We start from the raw sequence: 23,134 nt of genomic DNA on the forward strand, positions 1-23,134 counted from the left end.
AAGTCTCTGGGAAGCTAGGTGCTTCCTCTCCCACTGAAGCCAGACAAAGCAGCCCAGCTAGAACATATCCCAGGTACAGGCAACAGCTTTCGAGGTAAACCCCGTTCATGTTATTCAGGACCCACATGAAGGTAAAACTTCACATCTGCTACACATGAGCGGGGAGGCCTAGGTCCAGCCTGTGTGTGTTCTTTGGTTAGTGGTTCAGACTTTGAGAACACTGAGGGTCCAGGTTAGTTGACTCTGTTGGACTTCTGTGGAGTCCATATCCCCTTTGGGGCCCACAATCATTCCTCCTATTCTTCCCTAAGAGTTCCCAAGCTCCATCCACTGTTTGGATGCAGGTGTCTGCATCTGTCTGGGTCAGCTCCTAGGTGGAGCCTCTCAGAGGACAACATGTTCCTGTCTGCAAGCATAATAGAGTATCAGTAGTATTGTTAGGGATTGGTGCTTGCCTATGGGATGGGTCTCAAGTTGGGTTAGTTATTGGTTGGCCATTTCCTCTGTCTCTGTTTCATCCCCCATGACTATCTTTCTTGTAGACAGGATAAATTTCGAGTTTGAAAGTTTAGTGGGTGGGTTGGTGTCTCTATTGTTCCACTGGGTTTCCTGTCTGGCTATAGGAGGTGGCCTTTTCAGGTTCCATATCCCTCAATGTAGTGAGTCACAGCTAAGGTTACCCACACTGATTCTTGGGTGCCTCCCTTATCCCAGGTCTCTGTCTTCTCCTGGAGATGCCCTCCACCTCCTCACCCCCTTCAGTTGCAATTTTCCATTCATTTTCATGGCCATCTATCCATCTCTCCTGTCGTTCCCACCACTTGATCCTGAAACCCTCCATTGCTCTCTCCGTATCACCTCCCTCTTAGTTCCTTCCCTATCTCCATCTGCCTCTTATGGCTAGTTTATTCCTCCTTCTAAGTAAGATTCAAGCTTTCCCACTTGGGTCTTCCTGCTTGTTTAGCTTCTTTGGTTCTGTGGATTGTAACATGGATAGCCAATATTTTGTGGCTAATATCCACTTATCAGTGAGTACATACAATGCATGTCCTTTGGGGACTGAATTACTTCACGCAGGATGATATTTTTTAGTTTCACCCATTTGCAAAATTCATGAGGTCTTGGATTTTAATAGCTAAATAGTAACCTATTATGTAGATTAATCACATTTTCTTTATCCATTCTTTAGTTGAGGGACATCTGGATTGTTTCCAGTTTCTGGCTATTACAAATAAGGCTGCTATGAACATAGTTTGGCAATTGTCTGTGGGATGGTGGAACATCTTTTAGGTATATGCCTAGGAGTGGTATAGCTGGGTCTTGAGGTAGAACTATTCCCAGTTTTGTGAGAAAATGCCAAATTGATTTCCAAAGAGTTTGTAAGAGTTTACACTCCCAGCAGGAATGAAGAAGTGTTCCCCTTGCTCCACATCCTCTCCAGCATGTGCCATCTCTTGAGTTTTTGATTGTAGCCATTCTGGTGGGTGTAAGATGGAACCTCAAATTCATTTTGATTTGCATTTCCTTGATGACTAAGGACTTTGAACATTTCTTTAAGTCCTTCTTGGCCATTTGAGATTCCTCTGTTGGGAATTTCCTGTTTATTCTTGTTCCCCATTTTTAATTGGGTTATTTGGGTTGTTGGTGCCTAACTTCATGAGTTAGGTACCAACAAATTTTGGAGATTAGCTCTCTGTTGGATGTAGGGCTTTTTCCTTAAGTTTTTGAGATTGTCATAAAATTTTCAAACAAAATATCTACTTACAAAATGTTTTATTTTAGACTGTTCAGTTTTCATTCACTATTCAACAGAGCTTAGAAAACTGAAGTCCCTAAATGTTTTCATGAGTTCTAAAATGAAGTGTGATCTAAACTCATCGATGCTCTAATTTGTAGATTAAATGGGATCATTAATGATAGGTGGATTCCAGTCCCTTAAATCTTATTTTATTCGTAATTTATATTCTATAATCTAAATCTTGCCAAATATAACTTGACACAATGTCATTGCTAATAATAAGTGAGTAAAAGTTTTTACATCATATAAAAATTATATTTAATATAATCTTTTCAATTTAACAATGTTAAAAGTGTCTTCAACTGCCATGATACAGTATTATATTTAAATGCATATATAAAAGTTAAGTTAAAAAATAGATTTCAGGGATAGGAAAATGACTCAGTGGTTAAGTACTTTCTGTATAAGCATCAGGACCCAAATTTGAATTCTCAGAATCCAGTAAATGCCAGGTAAGTATAGCAGCCTTCCTATGATTGCTGCTTTGAAAGGTAAAGACAGGAGACTGATTGCCCAGAGCAACTTGACTAGAATCTAGCCAAATGTGGTAGCTCTGAGCATGATTAGTGACCATCCCATAAAATGCACAAGCTATGAAGGATGATACCCAACACCAACCTTGGTAGTCTATCGGCAGCTCTACTCATATGCATGTACACCCACACACACACATACAAAGATGAACATGCATGAATACTATGTCCCCACTTGTGAAAACAGAAAAGGGAAAGATAAAGAAAGAAAAAAAAGGAAGGAAGGAAGAAAGAAAGAAACAACCAGGTATTCTATTGCTTAGTATTAAAGGAGAACAGTGATTTGTATGACTTTTTTTTTTTTTGACATATTAAGACAAATTACCTTTTGGCCAAATCAGTCCCAGAAGCTTTGAAAAGAAAATCGAGATAGGTATGCATTTGTGTGTATGCTCTCAAGGTCAGGAAGCAGAAGACTGAGATGAACTGATTTCACTCTGATTAAGAATAAGACTGCACAGTGAAGGGCTGTAATCATGTGAAGCCACGGGTGCAAGATAACTAGATAAATGGGAGGGGTGGGGAATAGAGAAGAAAAGGAAATACATGAAATAAAACGAGAAAGGAAAATGTATGTGTGCAGAAGAAAGCAGGAGGTTTTCAGCATCCTGGGTCCCCAGGGGATGGTAAGCAAACCAAGCTACAACTTTATCTTATTGAAAAAGAAAACTGGGTGATTTTCGTTAAGTAAAGGGGGAAAAAAAAGTATGAAATGCTGAATATAGCAACCCAGAGAAAATGGGAACGTATTACTCATTCCAACTACATAACAGCAATTGTTTAACAAAGACCACTTTATCTTAAGCTTTGTGTACCTAAAGATTTGTTTATTGGGAAAGTAATCACTTTCAAATGAAACAGATACCTTCCATGGCAGAGAATCTCTTAGCAACTGCAGCTTTTCATTTTGTAGCATAAATTGTTCTCTTGGAAGCAGTGGGCTTGGCAAACAGTTTTGAGCAGCTCCGGCCAAGATTGTCATTATATAAATTCATGATTTAAATGTTCATTGTTGTCAAACTTCTCTGTGTGTGATGGAGCTCAATGTTGATTCAAATCCCATGTAGCGATCACCCAGTGTTTGACGGTAACTCCGAGGTGGAATCATTTCAACGGCGCAATGAGGAAATATCTTTTTGTTTAATTTGAGCCAGTTCTTCCAGAGGTGAAGCAATTAGTGTGCATTTAAGAAACATAGGAAGTTGTTGGCAAATCAAAGCAGCAACAGTGTCAAATGGGGAGGACACACTAATTGTCATTTCTCATTAGTAACTTGCAAGTTGGCAGGATTTCCTTTTATATCGCAGCGGAGATACAAAGCACTGTGGGCTACTGATTTTAACATGTTGGTACACATGCTTTGTTGCGTCACTTTAGACACAGCTTTTTCATATATTAAAAAAAGCTATCAACTGGGGTTTCATGTGTACATTTGTTGAGACATATTTTTAACAGTAAATATTCCAATAAATACCTTGTAGAAAATTTTGGCTTAGGGCTAAATATAGCTGTGCATAGTGGTTGCATTCAAACTTTGGTTGGTCAAGCATAGGAATATGTCTTTTAAAACAAGACATCTAGTCACTTCATTGGAAAAACTTCCAATTTCGAGAACTTTGTTCACTAACTTTACATTCCTTCCTTTGTTGGCAGTAACAAAACAGTAAGTGAAGACTCACAGTAACCAAAAATAATGAGAAACTAAGAAACATTTGTTTTCAAATATAAGTGATATTTCGGATTCTTACATTAAAACTTAAACTTAATTCGAATTTAGAGCTCACGATAACCATGTGAAATGGGTGCTACCAAGTTATAACGTTGGGGCTACTTTGAGTTTATATTTTTTGTGGCATCCTTCAGCTGATTGATGCAGTGATGAAATATTTGAGATAATCCCTTACTGATTTGGCTTGAAGCATCTTTTATGTCCACAAAGTGGATAACAAGAACATATCGTATTGGTATCATTTACTTTAAAAACAATTTAGTTTTCATTCTTCTTCTGTCTTTGCCTTCTTGATTCTTATGAAATTTGTTGACACCATTTGCCTACTCAGAATAATTAAGATATAGCCAGATATTCAAAAATTCAGAATAACTAAGGTAGCACTGATAATATAGTTACTGGCACTAATACACCCACTTCTGCCTGATAGGCATTCTGTAGAGACTTTGTCAGACAGCAGTGGCAAACATCAGGACACTGGTTCTTTTCATACCTACCTGTGTTTTACCTCCATGTCTTGCTGTCCTCACTGCCACCTGCTCAGCTAAGCTTCTTCTGTCCCTGACAGGGCTGCTGGAATACCAGTCTTCTTAACTAGCATTCTGTATATACACTTGGTCCATTAGAACTAATCCTGCAGATAGCATCCATGGTAATGTTTATGAAGTGTGAACCAAATTGCCTTATTCTTTGGCCAAATGATCTCTAATAACTTCATCTAGTAATTATCCAACAACAACAAACCACACTTATGAAATCTTTGAACAAAGTCTGACTGTTTGCTTATTTCTCAGACACTGACCCCTATCTGGTAAGAATGGCAGATCCATTGCTCCCTGGTTTGTGAGAAACCATCATTAAATATTTATAAATTTTGCAAGACAGTGACAACCCTATCAGGAGCTTCAAGAAGGATTTGATAGGAGAATTTACACAACAGAATCAGTGAGTGCTGGAAGTCAAGGCTGTTTTGGATTTTGCATGTTTGTTCTGGAGTGTGGGTTGTTAATCATCAACCATCACACAACTGTTGCTACTGCTCTCTGCCTCATCTGCCAAGTTCTATTGAGTTTGGATTTGCCTGGCTGTGCTGGTAAGTTTTAATCAGCTTGACACATAGCAAGACATACCTAGGATTAAGGACTCTCAATTATGGCGTTGCCTCCGTAAAATTGCCCTGTGTACCTGTCTTCATTAATGATAGATGTGGAAGGGCACAGTTCACTGTGGGTTGTACCATCCCTAGTCAAGTGGTCATGGGTAGTATAAGAAAGCAGGCTGAACAAACCATTGGGAGCTAGCTAGTAAGTAGAATTCCTCTATAATCTCTGCTTTAGTTCCTGCCTCCAGGTTCGTGCCTTGGCTTCTGTCTTAGTCGGGGTTTGTATTCCTGCATGAAACATCATGACCAAGAAGCAAGTTGGGGAGGAAAGTGTCTATTCACCTTACTCTTCCTCATTGCTGTTCATCACCAAAGGAAGTCAGGACAAAAACTCACACAGGGCAGGAACTTGGATGCAAGAGTTGATGCAGAGAGCGTGGAAGGATCCCGCTTACTGACTTGCTTTCCCTCACTTGCTCAGCTTGCTTTCTTATAGAACCCAAGACTACCAGTGCAGGGTTGGTACCACCCACAATGGGCCCTTCCACCCTTGATCACTAATAGAGAAAGTACCTTATATCTGCATCTCATGGAGGCATTTCCTCAAAGGAGGCTCCTTTTTCTGTGATAACTCCAGCTTGCATAAAGTTGACACACAAAACCAGCCAGTACAGCTTCCCTCAATAATGAAGTGTAACCTGACACTGTAATAAACCCTTTGCTCCCTTATGTCAGCTTAGGTCAGTATTCCATCACAGCCCCCAAAAGCAAGTAGGACACTGACTTTCTAGCATGCGTGCTTTCCTCCTACCACTTTTAGACCTTTATTTATGATGTTGTTATTGGGATTCTCCTCCTTTGATTGTCATCACTGGGTCCTTCTCACCCTAAACAAAATTTTCCTAAAGAAACATCCCATACCTACTGTAATCAAAGAGACCATTATATGACATGCAACTATTTTCTGTATAATCTCAATCCTGCATGTTAGAACCGTGCCACCAAGCTCATGTTCCTCAACACTATGCAGCTTGCATTTGATGTTAAACCACAGAGAAATAAACAGTAAAGCATATAGTTGTCTAATTGCCAAGAATCATGAGGTCATACAGACAGGGGCACAACAGCTGGGTAAAGACATGAAGAGCTAGAGCCGTTACCTTTCCTGCTTCGGAATCCTTAGGACCCCGGAAGCCATTTTTAGAATGATGTAATGGTTGTTTCAACTCTCCACACGTTAACATATTTAGCTGTCAAGAGAAACGGGAAAGAAGAAAGGAGCACAGATCAAACTTGTGAGAGCTCGCATGTGCAGTCTGTCCATCTTGAAGACCTTTGTGGACTTTGTACTTATAATAACTTGCTCAAAACTAAGATATATTCTGGAGGGAGAAGTCTGTTCAACTTCTGCATTCTGCAGTAGATGGTAGCAAGGATAAGAGACTTTGGAGTAGATAGTTCATATTATCTGTCATAGTACTTAATACACTTTTGCTGCCCTAATACAAAATAGCTTTAAATGACCAAGTTCCAACTTCAGATGAATTACGGATCAATCACGTTAGTCAAAAGTCATCATTATAGACTGAAATTACTCCAGATTACTGGCAGCTTGTTTCATTTGAGTTCCACCATTTATTAAATTTACTATTTTTTGATACTGCTATTTTGTTTACAGCATCCCTTTATTTTTTAATGAAGTGTTATCAAATTTCAGTAATCTCTAGATAGAGCCTTAACCATTTCTTTACAATACAGTTTTATCATTATGAACAAATGCATCCTGAGACTATCTTATGAATGTCTGCTCCAGCTCATGGTGCTGTTTATTGTCGTATTTAAATGATAATTTGTGTGAAACTTGTCTGTTTTTTTCAATCTATTTTAAGTATCAGATTAGAGGATTATTTATAGGCAACAGGACTAAATACTGATGATTTTTGTTTTTTAAGCCTGCCTTTCCCATTTATTGGCTGTGTAACTTTCTGCCAGATAGCTCATATATCTAAGTCTTATTTTGTTTTGCAATGCCTGTATGATAGAAATAATAGTAATCTCTCTGTATGCATGTGAGGGTTTTCCTAAGCTCTGTTAGCTCTCAATGAATGATAGCCACTAGCTCACACTGATTCAGAAGAGTATCTCCACCCATCATAGCTAACAAGTCTGTAAATGCTCAAGAATATCTCCACCCATCATAGCTAACAAGTCTGTAAATGCTCAGATCTTTTATAGGAAAGAAGCATAAGGATACCCTCATGTGTATTTTGTCATCTCAAAATTATTCAATATACCTAAATTATTGCATAAATCAAATATACCATGTAAATCATTGTTAAATTCTGCTGTATTATGGAATAATGGCAAAAAAAAAAAAAAAGATCTGCAGAGATTCCGAACAGATTCATTCATGGATCCTAGCTGTATGTGTGACTGATGTTTAGTTACATCTGTAGAGTAGAACCTCAAGATACAAACATCTGGCTGCATTTGGTTTATTAAGCCACATTTCAAATGTTGCCCAGATTCTAGAACACTATTGCTTCATTCAAATTTAAATTCTTCATTGTCAGCTCTTTCCCTGGAGAACAAGCTTTTCCCCCCCCACTGGATCTGAGTTTCCTCTTTTATACAATGAATATAATTGTAATTAAAATAGCAAGGGCACACTGAGAATCCATGCCAATGAGTCTCAATATGACTTTACATTTTGATTGCTGGGAAACTTTCAGGATTCTGATGCCCAGGATGCCCAAGTCAAACACAAGCTCAATAAGATCAGAAATATATGTATGTGAATAGGATCAAGGCATCTTTGTTTTTTTGTTTTTTGGTTTTTTTCCCAGTACTTCCAAGTAATTGCAGTGGGCTGCCTAGAGTAATAGCCATTCTATTCTGTCATTAGAAAGTCCTTCAGGTGATCCTGTTGATCAATAACTCCTGTCTGGGAGAGGTACACTGGTGTATGCATGAGGGTTGATCTTTATTGAAAGAGGAAAAATTAAGAGCTCACTGTCTGATCAGGAAAGCTTGCAGAGCACAGAACTCTTGTGAAAGTACTGAGTGTCAAAGAATAAAAGCTGCTTAAAGTCAAGTATTGGTGGAAATGGGAACAAAGGGCACCAGGTTCAGCATTGCTCAGACCCAGATTCCACTAAATCCCCCATTTGTGAGTGAGTTACTTAAACCTTGCATAACCATGATGAGAACATTTGTAACACACAGATATTTACCCCCTGCACAATCATGTTTGAAAATAAAGTGAGTTAAAACTTATGAAGATATTAACATACAATGGCCTTAAATTGTAGTTTTAGTGTCTCCTCGCCATCTTTGTGCTTCTCGAGTTGTAATCAGTTAAATGTTAATCAGTAAAAGCTTTGACAGGTGATTAGGTAAGCAGTGACCTATGCTCCATATGGATCCATGCCATTAATGAGAGAGTGGGCTAAGTATTCTTTAAGCATGAGTCCTGACTGGTGTGTGCTTGCTTGCCCTTCATTCATGTTCTTATGCAAAAAATGTTCCTTGTCTGCACCATACCCATGGACTCACCATCCTTTTGATCTGAGAGAAATAGATGTATTTCCTTTATAAGTGACCCAGTCTGTGAGTTTGTGTTATAGACACAGAGAACAGACTGACACAGACTGGTATCCAGATGATGAGCTATAGCAAGAACCAGAAAGGCTCAGAAACACTCAGAAAGCAGAGGAAGAGGTTAGCAGCAGGCTCCATCACTGTAAATAAAGTACTAAGGGTGATCCTAATGAGAGGTAAGAAGTAGGAAAGAATAGGGAAACTTTATAATGTCTCAGAATTATTTACTGCAGCCATGGTAAGAATGTTGATAGAAATACAGTCAATAAAGTACATGAGGTTTCTGATCAAAATGAGCAATAAGATACTGGAGACTCAAGGAAAGGGTCACTCTTGCTATATAGTAGCAAAGGAGTTGGTGGAATTATGCCCATGTTCTAAGGCTTTATGGGATACAGAACATCAGTGTGATGGACTAAAATAGCAAGCCCCCCAAAAATATCTAAGCAGCAAGCACCCAGGCAGCTGCATGGCTACGTTTAACTATATACATTGTGAGACAGCAGATAAGTTACTTAAAAATGGAAGATAGAATTAAAAGAAAATTGGGAATCGGATAAAGATTTGAACAACTTGGAATTTACATGGGTAAAAGAAAGAATTGTGTTTGGAAAAGAATACCAATGAAATGACCATGCAACTATTTGATGAAATTAATATGCAGAGAAAGGGACCAAGGCAATGGGAGGAAGTCAAGGAGAGCGTAAACCTGTAGACATCAGATTCTTATTTGTATACTCCTACGGCCATCTTGTAAGATATAAAGTTAAATTAATTCTCCAGTTTTAAGACTTGCTGTGGTTCCTGTTATCACATTTTAGCCTTATTTGTACTTTGTCCTAATTATAAAATTTGTTCTCAAATTATCTGTTTCGCCTGTATTTATTTATTTATTTATTTATTTATTTATTTATTTATTTATGGAGTGCTAGAGTCTGTTTCACATCGGTCTTATCACAGTATTTTGAGAGTAGATTAAATTTTGATTTCATAGTCTCCCGGATAAAGGAAATTGTTTCAGCTTGAGCTGTGAATTGCATGTCACTTATATCTGATTTAGATGAAAGTTTGAACTTTAAACATCAGGGTTGTTGCCAGAATAAATTTAGGCTTTTCAAATTCTGGAGATGGAAGGAATGCATTGTGTATATCAGAAGAATCTAAGTGGGAGGGAGGCACAGAAGCATGCTGTGGTTTGAATAGCTCTGTCAAATCAATGTTGAGATTTGATTGCCATAGAAACAATACCAACCAGGACATTTTGAGAGGGATGAGTCACTAGAGCGCTACCTTTGTGGATGGGTTAATTATCAGTGTATTCCATTATTGTAGATGTGGTTTGGTTCTCTTGAGAGTGGCTCGGGTCTAGGAGCTGGCTCTGTTTTGGCTTCTTCCCATGTGATAGCTTCTGTTGTATCATGATTCAGTAAGAAATCCCTCACCAGGATGCAACCCTTCAATCTTGACCTTCTCAGCCTCAAGATCCACTGTGAGAAATAAAGTGTTCTTTACAAAGTAGCCAGTCCACAACATTCATATAGAACATCTGAAAATGGACTAAGATTGTCACATCTCAGATGACCAATTAAAGGTTGCTACTGGTTTTAAGAGGAGGGTAAATAGAACTGAAGTTATAAAGATGGATGGGTAGAGACGTATGGTTTCCAAGTGGTCTCTTTTCATAGTGGGTGGCACTGTTAAGAGTCAGTAACTAAGGTGAACTTTTCAGAAAGAAAAACCATTTGGGGATCTTCTTTCCTTGTGGCTGCTTAGAAGCCTTCCATCTTTATCTAGCATCCATCCCAATAAGATACACATAGGTTGCAGCTTTTATGTTCGTAACCAATCCAGGTTTCATAAAATAAATGCAGGGAAGTTCTGAGCAAGAACCACAAGAGCATTCTAATACATAAGCCACAAGCTTCACTGTAGTACTTTTAAATACTGAGCTGACTCCAAAGTTTGTCTGCCTTCCAGTATCCTCGTCTTGGGAGTTTTGTTTTCTGGTGTGTGTGTGTGTGTGTGTGTGTGTGTGTGTGTGTGTGTTTTGTACAGAAGCAGAATTCTGTGTCCAGGTCCAGGTCTCATGACCAGGTCTCAGTCACTCCCTTTTGTTTTCAGCCCTAGCCAGGCTTATATTGGAGAGCCCATTGTTTTCCTCAGGTTGGCTTTCAGGATCCATTTATCTTTCATCACCTTCTGGGTTTCCCTGGCTTCCTGTTACTGGATTCAGATGGACCAATATCAGCAAGAAGGCTCAGGGCCCAAGTGCCATTTCTGCCTAAGCCCTCTTGACCTGCCCAGATAGACATAGGAGGCAGGATGATGACAACCCCCACTGCCTATGCAGCCAAGGAAGGCATGCTAGCCCTCTCAGAGCTTCCACTCTCTAAAGTTGTTCCTCTGAGAACTTCCTCCCTTAGCTAATGAAGCAGAAGCAAATGTTATGTGATTCTGTCCAAAATTAGTAAAAATAAAATTTCCTTGGAAATATTCTATCTTTACCCAGAGACCCCATATAAGGAGTGTGAATGATGTAATGGTGCAATATAATTAAGTCACTTTAATTTTCAGTAAGTCATACTGGAACAGGATCTGTTTTTGGTTTTGTTTTACTTGGACAGTATTTTTCTCATCACTGCATGGCCATGGAAATTTCCTGGAAACATAAATTTAAAAAAACAAAAACAAAAAAACAGAAGACTGGAAACTACTCAGAGACTTGGGGTTCATCAGTCAGGGTTCAAATGTCATTAAAAAAACAAAGTATTAAAATGAAAGTGTAACTCAACCACAATCACTCTTATTAGTAATTCTTAGATGTCTTAAAGAATCCAATTTAGCATCTTTTTATAAGCTATCTCAAAAATATAATAGACTACAAGGTTTTCACATTTATTACTTATGAATCAGTACCACTATCTGCACTCTTACTCTGAGCAGTTCTTTTAAACAAGATATTGTCGATCAACATCTCTCAAATGGAGATGAGGGTGAGGAGCCTGTATATCAGCCAGCCCTCTTTCATGAGCTCAAAACCAGTTATATTTGGAGCCATTAATCTACAACAGTATTTTAAAGGCCCTAGATGCACAGTAGAATCCCACAGGGACTTTAAAATATGTATGCCCTCTAGAGCACTGGTATCAACCCTGGATGCCTTTATGCCTCACGTCCAGATACAGTGCTGTGCCAGTAACATTGGAATCCCTTGCATGTGTCTGACTGCGCGTCTGTGTTTTTAAGTTCCCTGAGTGATTATCATATTCAGCTGTGATGGTTAATCTTCACCACCAACCTGACAAGATCCAGAATCATCACAGAAACATGCTTGAGTATATTTGAGGGTACTATTTCTCGAAGGTTTCAAAGGAAGAAAGGAAATGCCTTCTGCATGTGTTTGGAACGGTCATTGGTGGAGGAGTCCTGGATTGAATAAAAAGAAGGAAGCAAGCTAAATACCCACAGTCACCTCTCTGCTTCCCGACTGTGGATCAGTGTAGCCAGCCATCTTGTACTCCTCCACTTTCACACCAACACACACACAGTCACACATGAACACACACATATACCACATGGGAACACGTACATATGAAATGCATAAACTCCCATGGATAAAGGAAGAAGACAAGTGTGCAAACTGAGACAAAGTGAGAGTAATAGCTAGTGTAACCAATGAGGGAACAAAGAGCTATGGGAGCACAGCACAGATATCAGTGAAGACATCCTTGTAGAGAGATTATTTGGTACAGGGACTAAAGCATCCTGCATGATGTGCCTTCTCTCTGCCTCATCCCCTTGTGCATTCTCTCTTGTTGCAACTTTAATCCTACTGAACTCCTTTCTGTCTTTTTTATTGCTTATTTTATTTATTTACATTTCAAATCTTTCTCCCTTCCCAGTTTTCCTTCCACAAATACCCTATCCTATCCCCCTGCTTTTATGAGGGTGCTCTTTCACCCACACAACCACTCTCCGTCTCACTATCCTAGCATTCCCCTACACTGGGACATCAAGCCTTCACAGGACCAAGGGCCTCCCCTCTCATCGATGCCAGATAAGGCCATCTTCTGCTACATATGAGACTGGAGCCATCTGGTGCCTCTATGTGTATTCTTTGGTTGGTGGTTTAGTCCCTGGGAGCTCTGGGGGTTCTGGTTGGTTGATATTGTTGTGTTGTTCTTCCTATGGGGTTGCAAACCCCTTCAGCTCCCTCAGTTCTTCCCCTAACACCTCCAATGGGGTCCCCATGCTCAGTCCAGTTGGCTGCAAGCGTTTGCATCTGTATTGGTCAGGCTCTGGCAGAGCCTCTCAGGGGACTTTAAATGACCCACACTTCTTTAATCAAGGCTTTCATCCTCCCTAATAGTGTTTTCCTGAAACACTCTTCATTCACCCTTTTCCTGTTCTCACTGCCTACCTATGAGCTTGCTGAGTGTCAGTCCTCCCTGGCCTCCCACATGAGGAAATATCTCTTTGCTCTACATGCCTAGATCTCCTGTAGTGCACTGCTTAAAGCATATGCATCTTCGTGGCATATCTGTGACCCAAGACAGTGCATCTCATAAAAGCAAGCGAAGGGATTATCTCCTCTGTCGACATGTCTCCATTCACAAACAAAGGTAGCATTACTGAAAGAATGCACGGGCTGCATGCCAATAGAAATATGTTGTAATGGTGTGTCTGGCGCTCTGTGGCTTGCTTTAGACCAAGGAAAAAGAAGAAACAAACAAACAAACAAACAACATCAAAACAACAACAACCACAAAAACAGGTTTCCAAACTATGGCATGAGGAGCAGGAGGTATTTAGTAATGCAGGAAGTGAGTTTGGTTGCTAAAGCTTTCAATAAATCCCCAAATGACCTGAATTTTATCTGCTAGGAAGTGGACATCAGTGAAGTTTAATGTTCAAGAGTGTAAGAACCAGATCTCTCATTCTGGATTGTTACTCTAAAAACAAATGCCATGGCTGGTCTGAAAAGGGAAAAGACTCATTTGAAAAAGAGACTAATTAGGCAGGTTGTGTTCTAGTAGAGCAGGTGAGAGACAATGAAGGCGTCCCTGAAATAATGAAGTAGTGAATTCTGTTCGGGGGCACCGTTCAGATGGAATCGATAGCGCTTGCTGACTAACCGCGTGTGGGAGTGGGCGTGAAAGATGATGCCACAGCCAAGCTTCGGAGTCAGGCTGCTTGGGGTCCTATTAATGGAAATATAGAATGCAGGAAGAGAAGAGCTGGTTTTCAAGGAAAAAAATAATAATGAGCTCAGTTTTAAACACACTGAGTTCTTTGTGCCCATGGGTATCTGGGTAGAGTATTTTATGTGCTGACAAGGCATAACATCTCAGCTGGTGCATCAGTAATTGTAGATGTGCCTGGTGTTGTCGAATTGACTGTGCCGTCTTCCAGTTTATGTACTAGAAGTCAGACTTCAGGATCTGACAGGGTAGCATTGATTTCATGATTTGTTTTACTTTGGGCTACAATTGGCAATAAAAATAACTACCCCAGGGGGAGATTTTAAAGTCCCTTCTTGGTTATTTGCTTCAGTTAGATACATATACCAATGCTAAGTTTGCCCAAATTCAGAAGTGTAACCATTTTCCCCCCATTGGCAACTGTGCTGTTATATTCTTTCTCATCAGATTGGAAATTCCATGATTTCAGAAAAAAAATATTATTCTTGATAAGCTTTGTACTACATATAACAGAACCTTAAATTGATAGATGCATGGATGGATTGATGGATGGATGGATGGATGGATGGATGGATGGATGAGTGGATAGATGGACAAACAGATGGATGAATGAATTTATAATCTTACTACAGTGACATGTAATATCTCCTATAAGTTGTTGCCTAGGAATTGAAAGCTTAATATCCTACTGTTTAATGCCTAAGTGGCTTTTTGGTGGGGTGCTGACTACAGCAACTGTGTGGGAAGGAATCACTATAAATATTTTTAAATAGGCTTTCATTACATTATTTTCTTTTGGCAATGTGAAATAATCCAACTATTTCAGCTTTCTTTGCTGGCTGTAAAAGATAACATAATTCTTGCTACATTAACCTTTGACTTTAATGTTTGAAAACTCTCTCAATATTTCTCCAAAGGCTGGTAGATAGGGATATGACCATATCTCTTTTGAAAAGGCAACATTGTAGATGTTGGAGAATAAGTTATTTCCATTGGGCAGAAGATGATGAAGAGGACATGGAACAAGGTCCTCTCCCCCCCACACTCCACAATGACACACGTCTTCCAACAAGGCCATACCTTCTAATAGTACCACTCCCTGAGCCAAGCATGTTCAAACCACCACAGTACTTAATGGACTTGGAACAAGTGGTGAGACAGAAAGTGTCAGTCAAATCATTGTCTCCATAAAATAGTTATTTTTAATATCATATCAGGCTATGGGAGCATAGGCAATCAAACTCGTAAAGTTTCTTCCTCAAAGAGTTTATTGACAAAGAAAGGAGCTGCACAACAAACAAATCATAGTGCTAATCACTGTAACATTGCATCTATGATAAATGTCATGTAAAAAAGAAAAAGCAAACTCTAAAAAAAAGAAGAAGAAAAAGAAGAAAGAAAGAAAGAAATCAGTCCTGGCAATTTGTGGTGGGCATACTTAAGTATTTTAAGAGGCTAAAGTAGAAAGATCTTGAGTCTGGAATACTTAGTGCATTTAAGGCTAAGAAACACCATCAAAGACAGAAGTAAATGCTTACTTTGATGAGTTAAATGGCCTTTGACCAGAAGATGCAATCAATAAGCTCCAAGTTATGAATTCTGATTTTTACAATGGATCCCACATGATGACCAAGTAGAATGACATCATCACTTGAAATTATGGCATTTTTCTGATGCAATAATTTATTCTCTGTCTTCATGCTAATATTTTTCCCCCCACCTCAGATGTTGCAAGAGCAATCGAACTACTGGAAAAGCTACAAGAATCTGGAGAAGTACCAGTGCACAAGCTCCAGTCTCTCAAAAAGGTGCTTCAGAGTGAGTTTTGTACAGCAATCCGAGAGGTAGGACGCTGAGAATTTAACAACTGCCTTCGGACATATGTCTTCTGAGTAGAAAACACGTTTTGCCATATAAACAGTTGAAATTGTTAAGCTTGGAAGTACATCATTGCTGTCTGTTTTTAGCTCCTTGGACAGATGATAAAATATAATTTGGTCTGCTAAACTCCTAAATTAGACCCAGGCAGAAATTATACTTTTATATAAAACTGAATGTTGATTTTATGATACCAGCAAAGGACCTGCTTCAGCAAGTGTCTGTAGTGTGCATTCTAATTAACTGGGCAGTCACATGAAACCAAGTGGAAATTCAAATAGAAATAATCATAATTAATGAGGTGATTTCTTAGGGGTATACTTGAGTACATTTTTCATAATTAAGTCTTAAAGAATAATTTCCTACCAATTGAAGTTATGCTTACTCAAATATTAATGCCTAGTGTGATAATGGAAATATTTCTATATAGACTGCCATGCCTTTGTAGCAAATCCTCATAACACTTCTTGGCTAATCATTGGTTTTGTTTAGTGAGGTAAAACACGTGTGTTCATATGACAATTTAAATTTCATAAATTGGATCTTGATGGAATCAACTCATTCAACTGATTAATTTAATTGGTCACAAGAAAATCTCCTTGAGATACATAAGCCTTCTCATTTATTTATTAACCTATTATCCCTCATCCATCACTCACTAAAAATCTATTAATCAGAAACCATAGCCTATAAATTTAGCATAGCTGTTGTTTTAGGAGTCACAGTTGATGAATCTTCTGCTGGTCTCCTCCTAGAGGCCACATGAACCCACTCAATACCAGAAAGAGTTTGTTTTAGCACAGAGAGCATGCCTCTGAAGGACAGATGCACCAGGCTTTGTAACTTCAAGTGGGTGCTGCTGATTTATAAGTACCAATAGGTACAAAAGACCTACTTTATTGTGGCAGAGATGCACATACTCTGCAGATGTAAACTCTACCCACTGCAATGCATTTAGAGTTTCAATTTGGGTGTTGTTGCCTTATAAGATGTCTGTGCTCAGTTTTTCTCTCATGAAATTGATCACTATTTGCTCTTCATTGGTACTGAGCAGAGTCTGAATAAATAACTAAAATTACATTATTGAATTTTCAACCTGTCAGTTAATCAAAGGCTGAAAGGAAATCTCTCAAGATGTACTAGTTCTATGGCAAGTCTTCACCTTAGTACCAAATGTACAAGGTGCCCCAAAACTGGTGGATTCCTCTCAGATAACCTCTTGTGAACGCTGTAGAAAAAGCACCTGAATTCTCTGGAATCTTTTTCTACGTCTTTGAATTTTTAATCTCTTGAGGGTTTGTAGCGGAAGACTTCTTTTTTTCAGAGATTCTATCGCCTCTTCTGAGTCCTAACATTCTAGTTTCTCTGACTGAAGGACAAGGAATCTCTGCTCACTAACTAAATGGATCATGATCAATTCAAAGCCTCCATGTTCACAAAACTTGTACTCTTCCTGAAAGAAAACAGTATCGAAGAGCCATACACTAGAACACAAGAGCCCAATGATACTATAGACAGGAGACAATCAGACTCAGAGGTGATAGAATTCGATTTTACCAATTTAAGGTCAGAAAAAAAATTATTGAAATATTGAAAAAAGTCACATACATTCCAAGGAAGATAGTATCTCAGGCACAGCAAATCACAAATGCAAAACCTCAAAGGCAATCATGTTCTCAGTGCATGAATAGACTAGTCCAAAAAGCAGCATAATTTCATGCAATGAGCAAAGTACATTTCCTAAAAGCAGCCTGAGAGCAGGTTACATAAAGCTTCATAGGTCATATAAAAAAACTGGACTTTATTCCCTGTGAGGCATTCTGGGGGAACATTGACCTGATTTGACTTGTTTTGAGAAAATCTCTCTGGCTAATGACAAAACACAAACACTGGTACAAAAGTAAAAACAAGCGACCAGAAACAAAGTACTCAGGGCAACAAATCAGAGATGAGATGGTGGCAGCCATGTAATGGCAGAAAGCTGTCAACTGCTTCATATATTTCTGAGATGAAGATGAACTGAGATTGATGGGGAATTGAGTATCTAACATCTAAGGGACAGAATTATCAGCAGGTTCTTCGTGTGTGGCTTGAAAAATGGATAGACATGCAGAAAAATGTTACAATGAAGAACATTATTCAGTATAATAGATACATGCTAACAACTAAGAATATAAAACAACTTTCACTTAAAAAGCAGAGTGTACAAACTTGAACTGGTAAAAGTAATTTTAAGTTCACACTAATGTAGATAGTCATAATTGTATTCTTAGAGTCAACTCTTATGAAATCATCTTGTCTGGCATTTGTACTAGTGGTGGAGAATGGGCTATACAGCTTCAGTCTGCAGTTATCTTCGTTATTATCTCTCCGTTGCATTACATTTGCTGTGGGAAGCAATGGCAACATCGTAACACAACAACTTTAAATGGTATTTTTAATGAAAACTCCTTCAAAAATGATGATACATCAAAGAATCTAAGTATATGTTGCCAGATAGGTGAATCAAATAATGAAAACTCCTTCAAAATGATGATACATCAAAGAATCTAAGTACATGTTGCCAGATAGGTGAATCAAAAGCCAATAAAGAAAGTGACTCAAGGAAGTCTGGCAACAAATAGCTCAATGTGACGTAAGTTTGGGCCAAGAAAATGTTCATTCCTAGTCTCTCTATGGCAGGCACAAAATCTCTGAAGTTTTTGATATTCACTTGAATAATCTTTAGGGTATTTTTTGAAAATTACCTGCTTTTTTTTTTTTTTTTTTTTTTTTTTTTTTTTTTTTTACAGAAATATCTGCTACCTAAAATTTAAACTGTATTATTGGTTATAACCAACAGAGCAAAACCAGATATAGGTCATACAACTGCCAATAGCATATGCTCAAAACAAGAAGATAGGGTTAGCCTATCTTGTAAAGATTGCCTAATATAACTGAAACAATTGTTGTTGTTGTTGTTAACATAGTAAAACAAGATACAGATCACACAAGTGCCCATAACATGCTCAAAATAAAAAGGCAGGGTTATCCTTTGTAAACAATGCCTTTTACAAATGCAACAATGATTATCCTTATATTATGAGGTAATTTCATACTTTGCTATACAAGTATGGTGAGCCTACTAAACCAACTCTTGGCATATGTATGATGCTTTTAAGGGAAGAGTTGAATGAGATTTTATGTTTTGTGCTAAAAAAAATCAATGCTCGGAAAATAATAAAAGTCTTCTTAACTATTTTTCAGTAATGTGTAACACTAAAGTCTAGAAAATGCATATTGAGACCAGTCCTCATTTAACAAAGGTGTTGCTCTTTTAGTAGATAGGTGTAACATATTAATATGCCAAGCCACGCACAGCATTAAACTTGGCACACAGAGTGACAGAGGGTTTTGTTTTGTTTTGTTTTGTTTTGTTTTGTTTTGTTTTTTGGGTGTGCTTGATTGTTGACAGATCTTGAAAGAACTTGATCAATGATTAAACTGCACCCATTCTGTGAATAACCTCAGAGTACATGATCAAGAAATGGGGTAGTATGTGATACTAGAATTCTATAATGAGATATATCTATACAAGCAGTTAAGAGAATATTCACATAAGAATTGAATAAATGATAAAATAAGAATTGTACAGCAGTGGGCATCATTGTGTGTGTGTGTGTGTGTGTGTGTGTGTGTGTGTGTGTGTGTGTTTTAAGTAACTTTAACGCTTTTTAGCTCTACACTGAATAGATAACTTCTATAATGGTCTGTCTAAATTTTAAAGTTAAGGTACAAATTTCATGATTTCAAAATGGTGATGTTTCATTTCATAGGATCAATTTAATGACAAAATGGTTGCTAAAACATAGGATTCCCCCCCCCCTAATATTTTATGTTCAGTGCATCAGATAAAGAAAGAAGTGTATAAATGACCATATTTAAGAGACCATCCATTCATAGTTCTGGGAGGTGCTGTTATACATGCTAGTGTAGAAGACAAACAATGAATCTCACACAGCTACAACCCTGCAAGCTGCAATAATGATTTATCTGCAAAATATCTGGCTGGAACAATGGTGGCATGTATGTCAGGAGAGCAGTGGACCACTTTTCTGTTAGATTTAATGCCCACATGAGCTGGAATTATACTGTTATTAATGAGGTCAAAATCTGAGACAAGACAGATCACATGACTTAGGGGAAAACATGCCACTATTACTTTGCTAAACGAATATAGCAATAAAAAATTACCCTTAATGAACATATTTGAGCAAGTGTCCTTGTGGGGTGGTAGAGTATCTTTTGGGAATATGCCCAGGAGTGGTATAGCTGGACCTTGAGGTAGAGATATTTCCAATTTCCTGAGAAATCACCAAATTGATTTCCAAAGTGACTGTACAAGTTTGCACTCCCATTAGCAATGGAGTGTCCCCATTGCTCCACATCCTCACCAGCATGTGCTGTTACTTGGGGTTTTGACATTAGGCATTCTGGTGGGTGTAAGAAGAAACCTCAGTGTCGTTTCACTTTGTATCTTCCTGATGGCTAAGGATGTTGAACATTTCTTTATATGTAGCAAATGTGCCACCTGGGGCCCCTAACAAGTAAAGCAGGGGTTGACTCTGACTCTGTCACCTCCTTCTGAAGCCCTTCCCCCTTGCTGGGCTGCCTTGTCTAGCCTCAGTGGGAGAGCATGCATCTGGTCCTGCTGCTAGTTGATGTGTCAAGGCAGGGTGGGTGGGTACCCATGGTAGGGGGACCCTTCCCTTCTCAGAGAAGAAAAAAAGAGGAAGAATGGGGGAGGGGTTTAAAGGTGGAACTGGAAGGAGAGGAGGGGGGCTGTGATCCTGATGAAAAGGAAGGAAGGAAGGAAGGAAGGAAGGAAGGAAGGAAGGAAGGAAGGAAGGAAGAGAGAAAGAAAGAAAGAAAGAAAGAAAGAAAGAGAAAAGAAGACAAAAAAAATTCTCCTAATGACATATTACTGTTCTCATGGCTCAGTGCATCCCACAACCCTGAGCAGATAAGCTTGTTCTTGCAGTAGATGGGAATTAACAGAGATCTACCACCCTTTAAGAGTGAGAGACTTTGGAGAGTGCTCATCCCTAAACAGAATGTGTTTATTGTACCCTTCCCCCTCAAGGCTCAAGGATCCATGCAGGAAAAGAAAAAAAAAAGATAGATTGTAAGAGCCAAGGACAGTAGACAATTTTAAAGAAACAGCATTTTTGAGACACAATTGAGTTGATGCACATAATAACTCACAGAAACCGTGAAGGCACGAATAAGACTAGTACAACTCAAGCCAGGCAAAATACCAGTACTAAGATCGGGTGGTGGTCACAAAATGCTATTCCTAGTCAAGAAGCTATTCACAAATGGTAGCTGTTGGGAGTTGAAGGAGATCAGTTTTCTTCAGTGAGGTAACACTGGGTGTGTCAGTTACTCTTGGGACAGCCCTGTGCTCAGAAGTAGATGGCTGACATAAATAGAACTCCATGAATACTGGGGGATATTTCTTTTGTTTTAAGAGATAGCACGTAAAGTTGGGTGAAGGTAATCCTAGAGGAACTGGGGGACAGGAAAGATGATAAAATATACTGTGTTAAGTTCTCAAATAAAAACTAAAAATAATAAAAACTAAACCATTACTGGAGAGAGAGAGAGAGAGAGAGAGAGAGAGAGAGAGAGAGAGAGAGAGAGAGAGAGAGAGAGAGAAAATTCAATTTCAGCAGCTGAATATAAATTATTTTCATAGCCAAGGTAATCAAAAATTTTAATTAGTAATTTGTTTACTGTGACCATTTTCCATATTGTAAAGCTTCCACTTGACCTTCCAACTCTCCAGGAATCATGTGCTCCAGACTTAAGTGGGACAAACTGCCCAGAATGGTTCCTGGAGAGCATGACCTCCAACCTTTATTACTGTAATACACATATTTGAACCAAAAGTATAGAGCAAAATTATATAGTCACCCAAATTACTTTCCTTCACCAATCACCATACACTATGTGTTAAATTTTTTTAATGTAGTGAAATGTAAGAAAGTATACCACCTCTACATGCATATTATGTTGTCATAGTCTGTAAGGTTGAACCAAAATATCCTAATTCTCATCTTCTACTTATCATACACTAGAGTTGGATTTCTCCATCATCATTAAAGCTAGACATGGTTCATCCAGTGGTGTGTAAATGGAAGCCTCACTTTGCTCTGAATTCCTCTGGAAGCCATTGACTTAGTACATGACTTGCACTCCCTTCCCTAGGTAGTTTATAGTATGATGCTATCAGTCCACTAGAGTTTCAGAGTGAGAAATAGATGGTCTAGTCAACCTTAATGAACACATACCCAAAGCCAGAAATCAATGATTATTACTCCCAGTCCTCAAGACTTTTAAGATTATTGATCCACAGCATAACCAAGTACCCTTGGTATTCTGACTGACCAAATGTCACAACCAAACAAAATTATTTTATTTATTTATTTTGGTAAACCCTGAAAGCAGTATCTTTAATTGATGTGATATACACACCCCATGTCTCCCCTCCTTTTTTTTTTTTAATTTAAAAGGGTGCTTGGGATTGTTGCTGAACTGTAGAATATTTCTCCTAACATTAGTAAGGTCTTAGTTAAATCCCAGTATCAAACACAATAGTCAGTATAAGTCCCGATGGCAACTATATACCTTATAACTCTTTGAGGAATGTGAGTCATATTGTTTCTCTGTTCCTTTCTTTTGTTCCTGGGGATAGAATTCATTAGCCCTCCATTGCCAGTCTGTTCACCATAATTCTTATACTATTTCTCTGTATGAGAAATACCACAGACTTAAAGATATAACCAAGTATAAAGGTATAAAAGAAAATACTATGATGTCATCAGACTAATATTTATTAAACCATGTTTTTCCCCAGGGGACAGGGTTTCCCAGCATGTGTTAGGGGGAGCACATTTAACAAGATGCATAAACTGATGGTGTTCTATATGGCTCAGTCTACCATGTGCACCAAAATGTAGATAATAACCTCAAGAGAGAGCTATGATTATTTAGAAGATAGAGTATAGAAGCTGAATTTCCCAGAGAAGCATGCAGTAGGATCAGTGGTAACAAGAGACTGGACAAAGATAACAGAGGAGAAAGGAACTGGAAAGAAAAAAAAGGAGAAGAAAAAAGAATAGGAGTGTGGGGGATAGAAGGAAAGGACGCAGGCAAGTAAGCAGTATTATGGACTGATATAGTAAGTAGGAAAATGTGCAAAAATTATAGACAATGAATTCAGGCAAACCTAGGTCCACTCCCTCGCTAGTT

The 23,134-nt window shown here is 38.5% G+C and overlaps 1 protein-coding gene and 1 long non-coding RNA gene across 7 annotated transcripts in view; one reads left to right on the top strand and one right to left on the bottom strand.

Moving 5' to 3' along the window:
* Window positions 1–23,134, bottom strand: part of LOC143436158 (uncharacterized) — a 95,799-nt gene that overhangs the window by 50,875 nt on the left and 21,790 nt on the right. The window contains exon 2 of one of the 3 annotated variants that reach the window (XR_013106355.1): window positions 6,323–6,412. The exons of 1 other annotated variant lie outside the window; for it this stretch is intronic. This is a non-coding gene — a long non-coding RNA (uncharacterized LOC143436158). Of the gene's footprint in view, window positions 1–4,557; window positions 4,830–6,322; window positions 6,413–23,134 lie in introns of those variants that run through there. One more of the 3 variants, XR_013106357.1, reaches the window with a different exon arrangement.
* Lin7a (lin-7 cell polarity scaffold A) overlaps window positions 1–23,134 on the top strand; it is a 140,085-nt gene that overhangs the window by 35,099 nt on the left and 81,852 nt on the right. Inside the window, exon 2 of one of the 4 annotated variants that reach the window (XM_076920153.1) lies at window positions 15,689–15,807. The exons of 2 other annotated variants lie outside the window; for them this stretch is intronic. In XM_076920153.1, coding sequence (XP_076776268.1) covers window positions 15,689–15,807 — 119 coding nt within the window. The remainder of the gene's footprint in view (window positions 1–15,688; window positions 15,808–23,134) is intronic. One more of the 4 variants, XM_076920152.1, reaches the window with a different exon arrangement.

Source organism: Arvicanthis niloticus, chromosome 22 (assembly GCF_011762505.2).
Source record: "Arvicanthis niloticus isolate mArvNil1 chromosome 22, mArvNil1.pat.X, whole genome shotgun sequence".
Lineage (NCBI taxonomy): Eukaryota > Metazoa > Chordata > Mammalia > Rodentia > Muridae > Arvicanthis > Arvicanthis niloticus.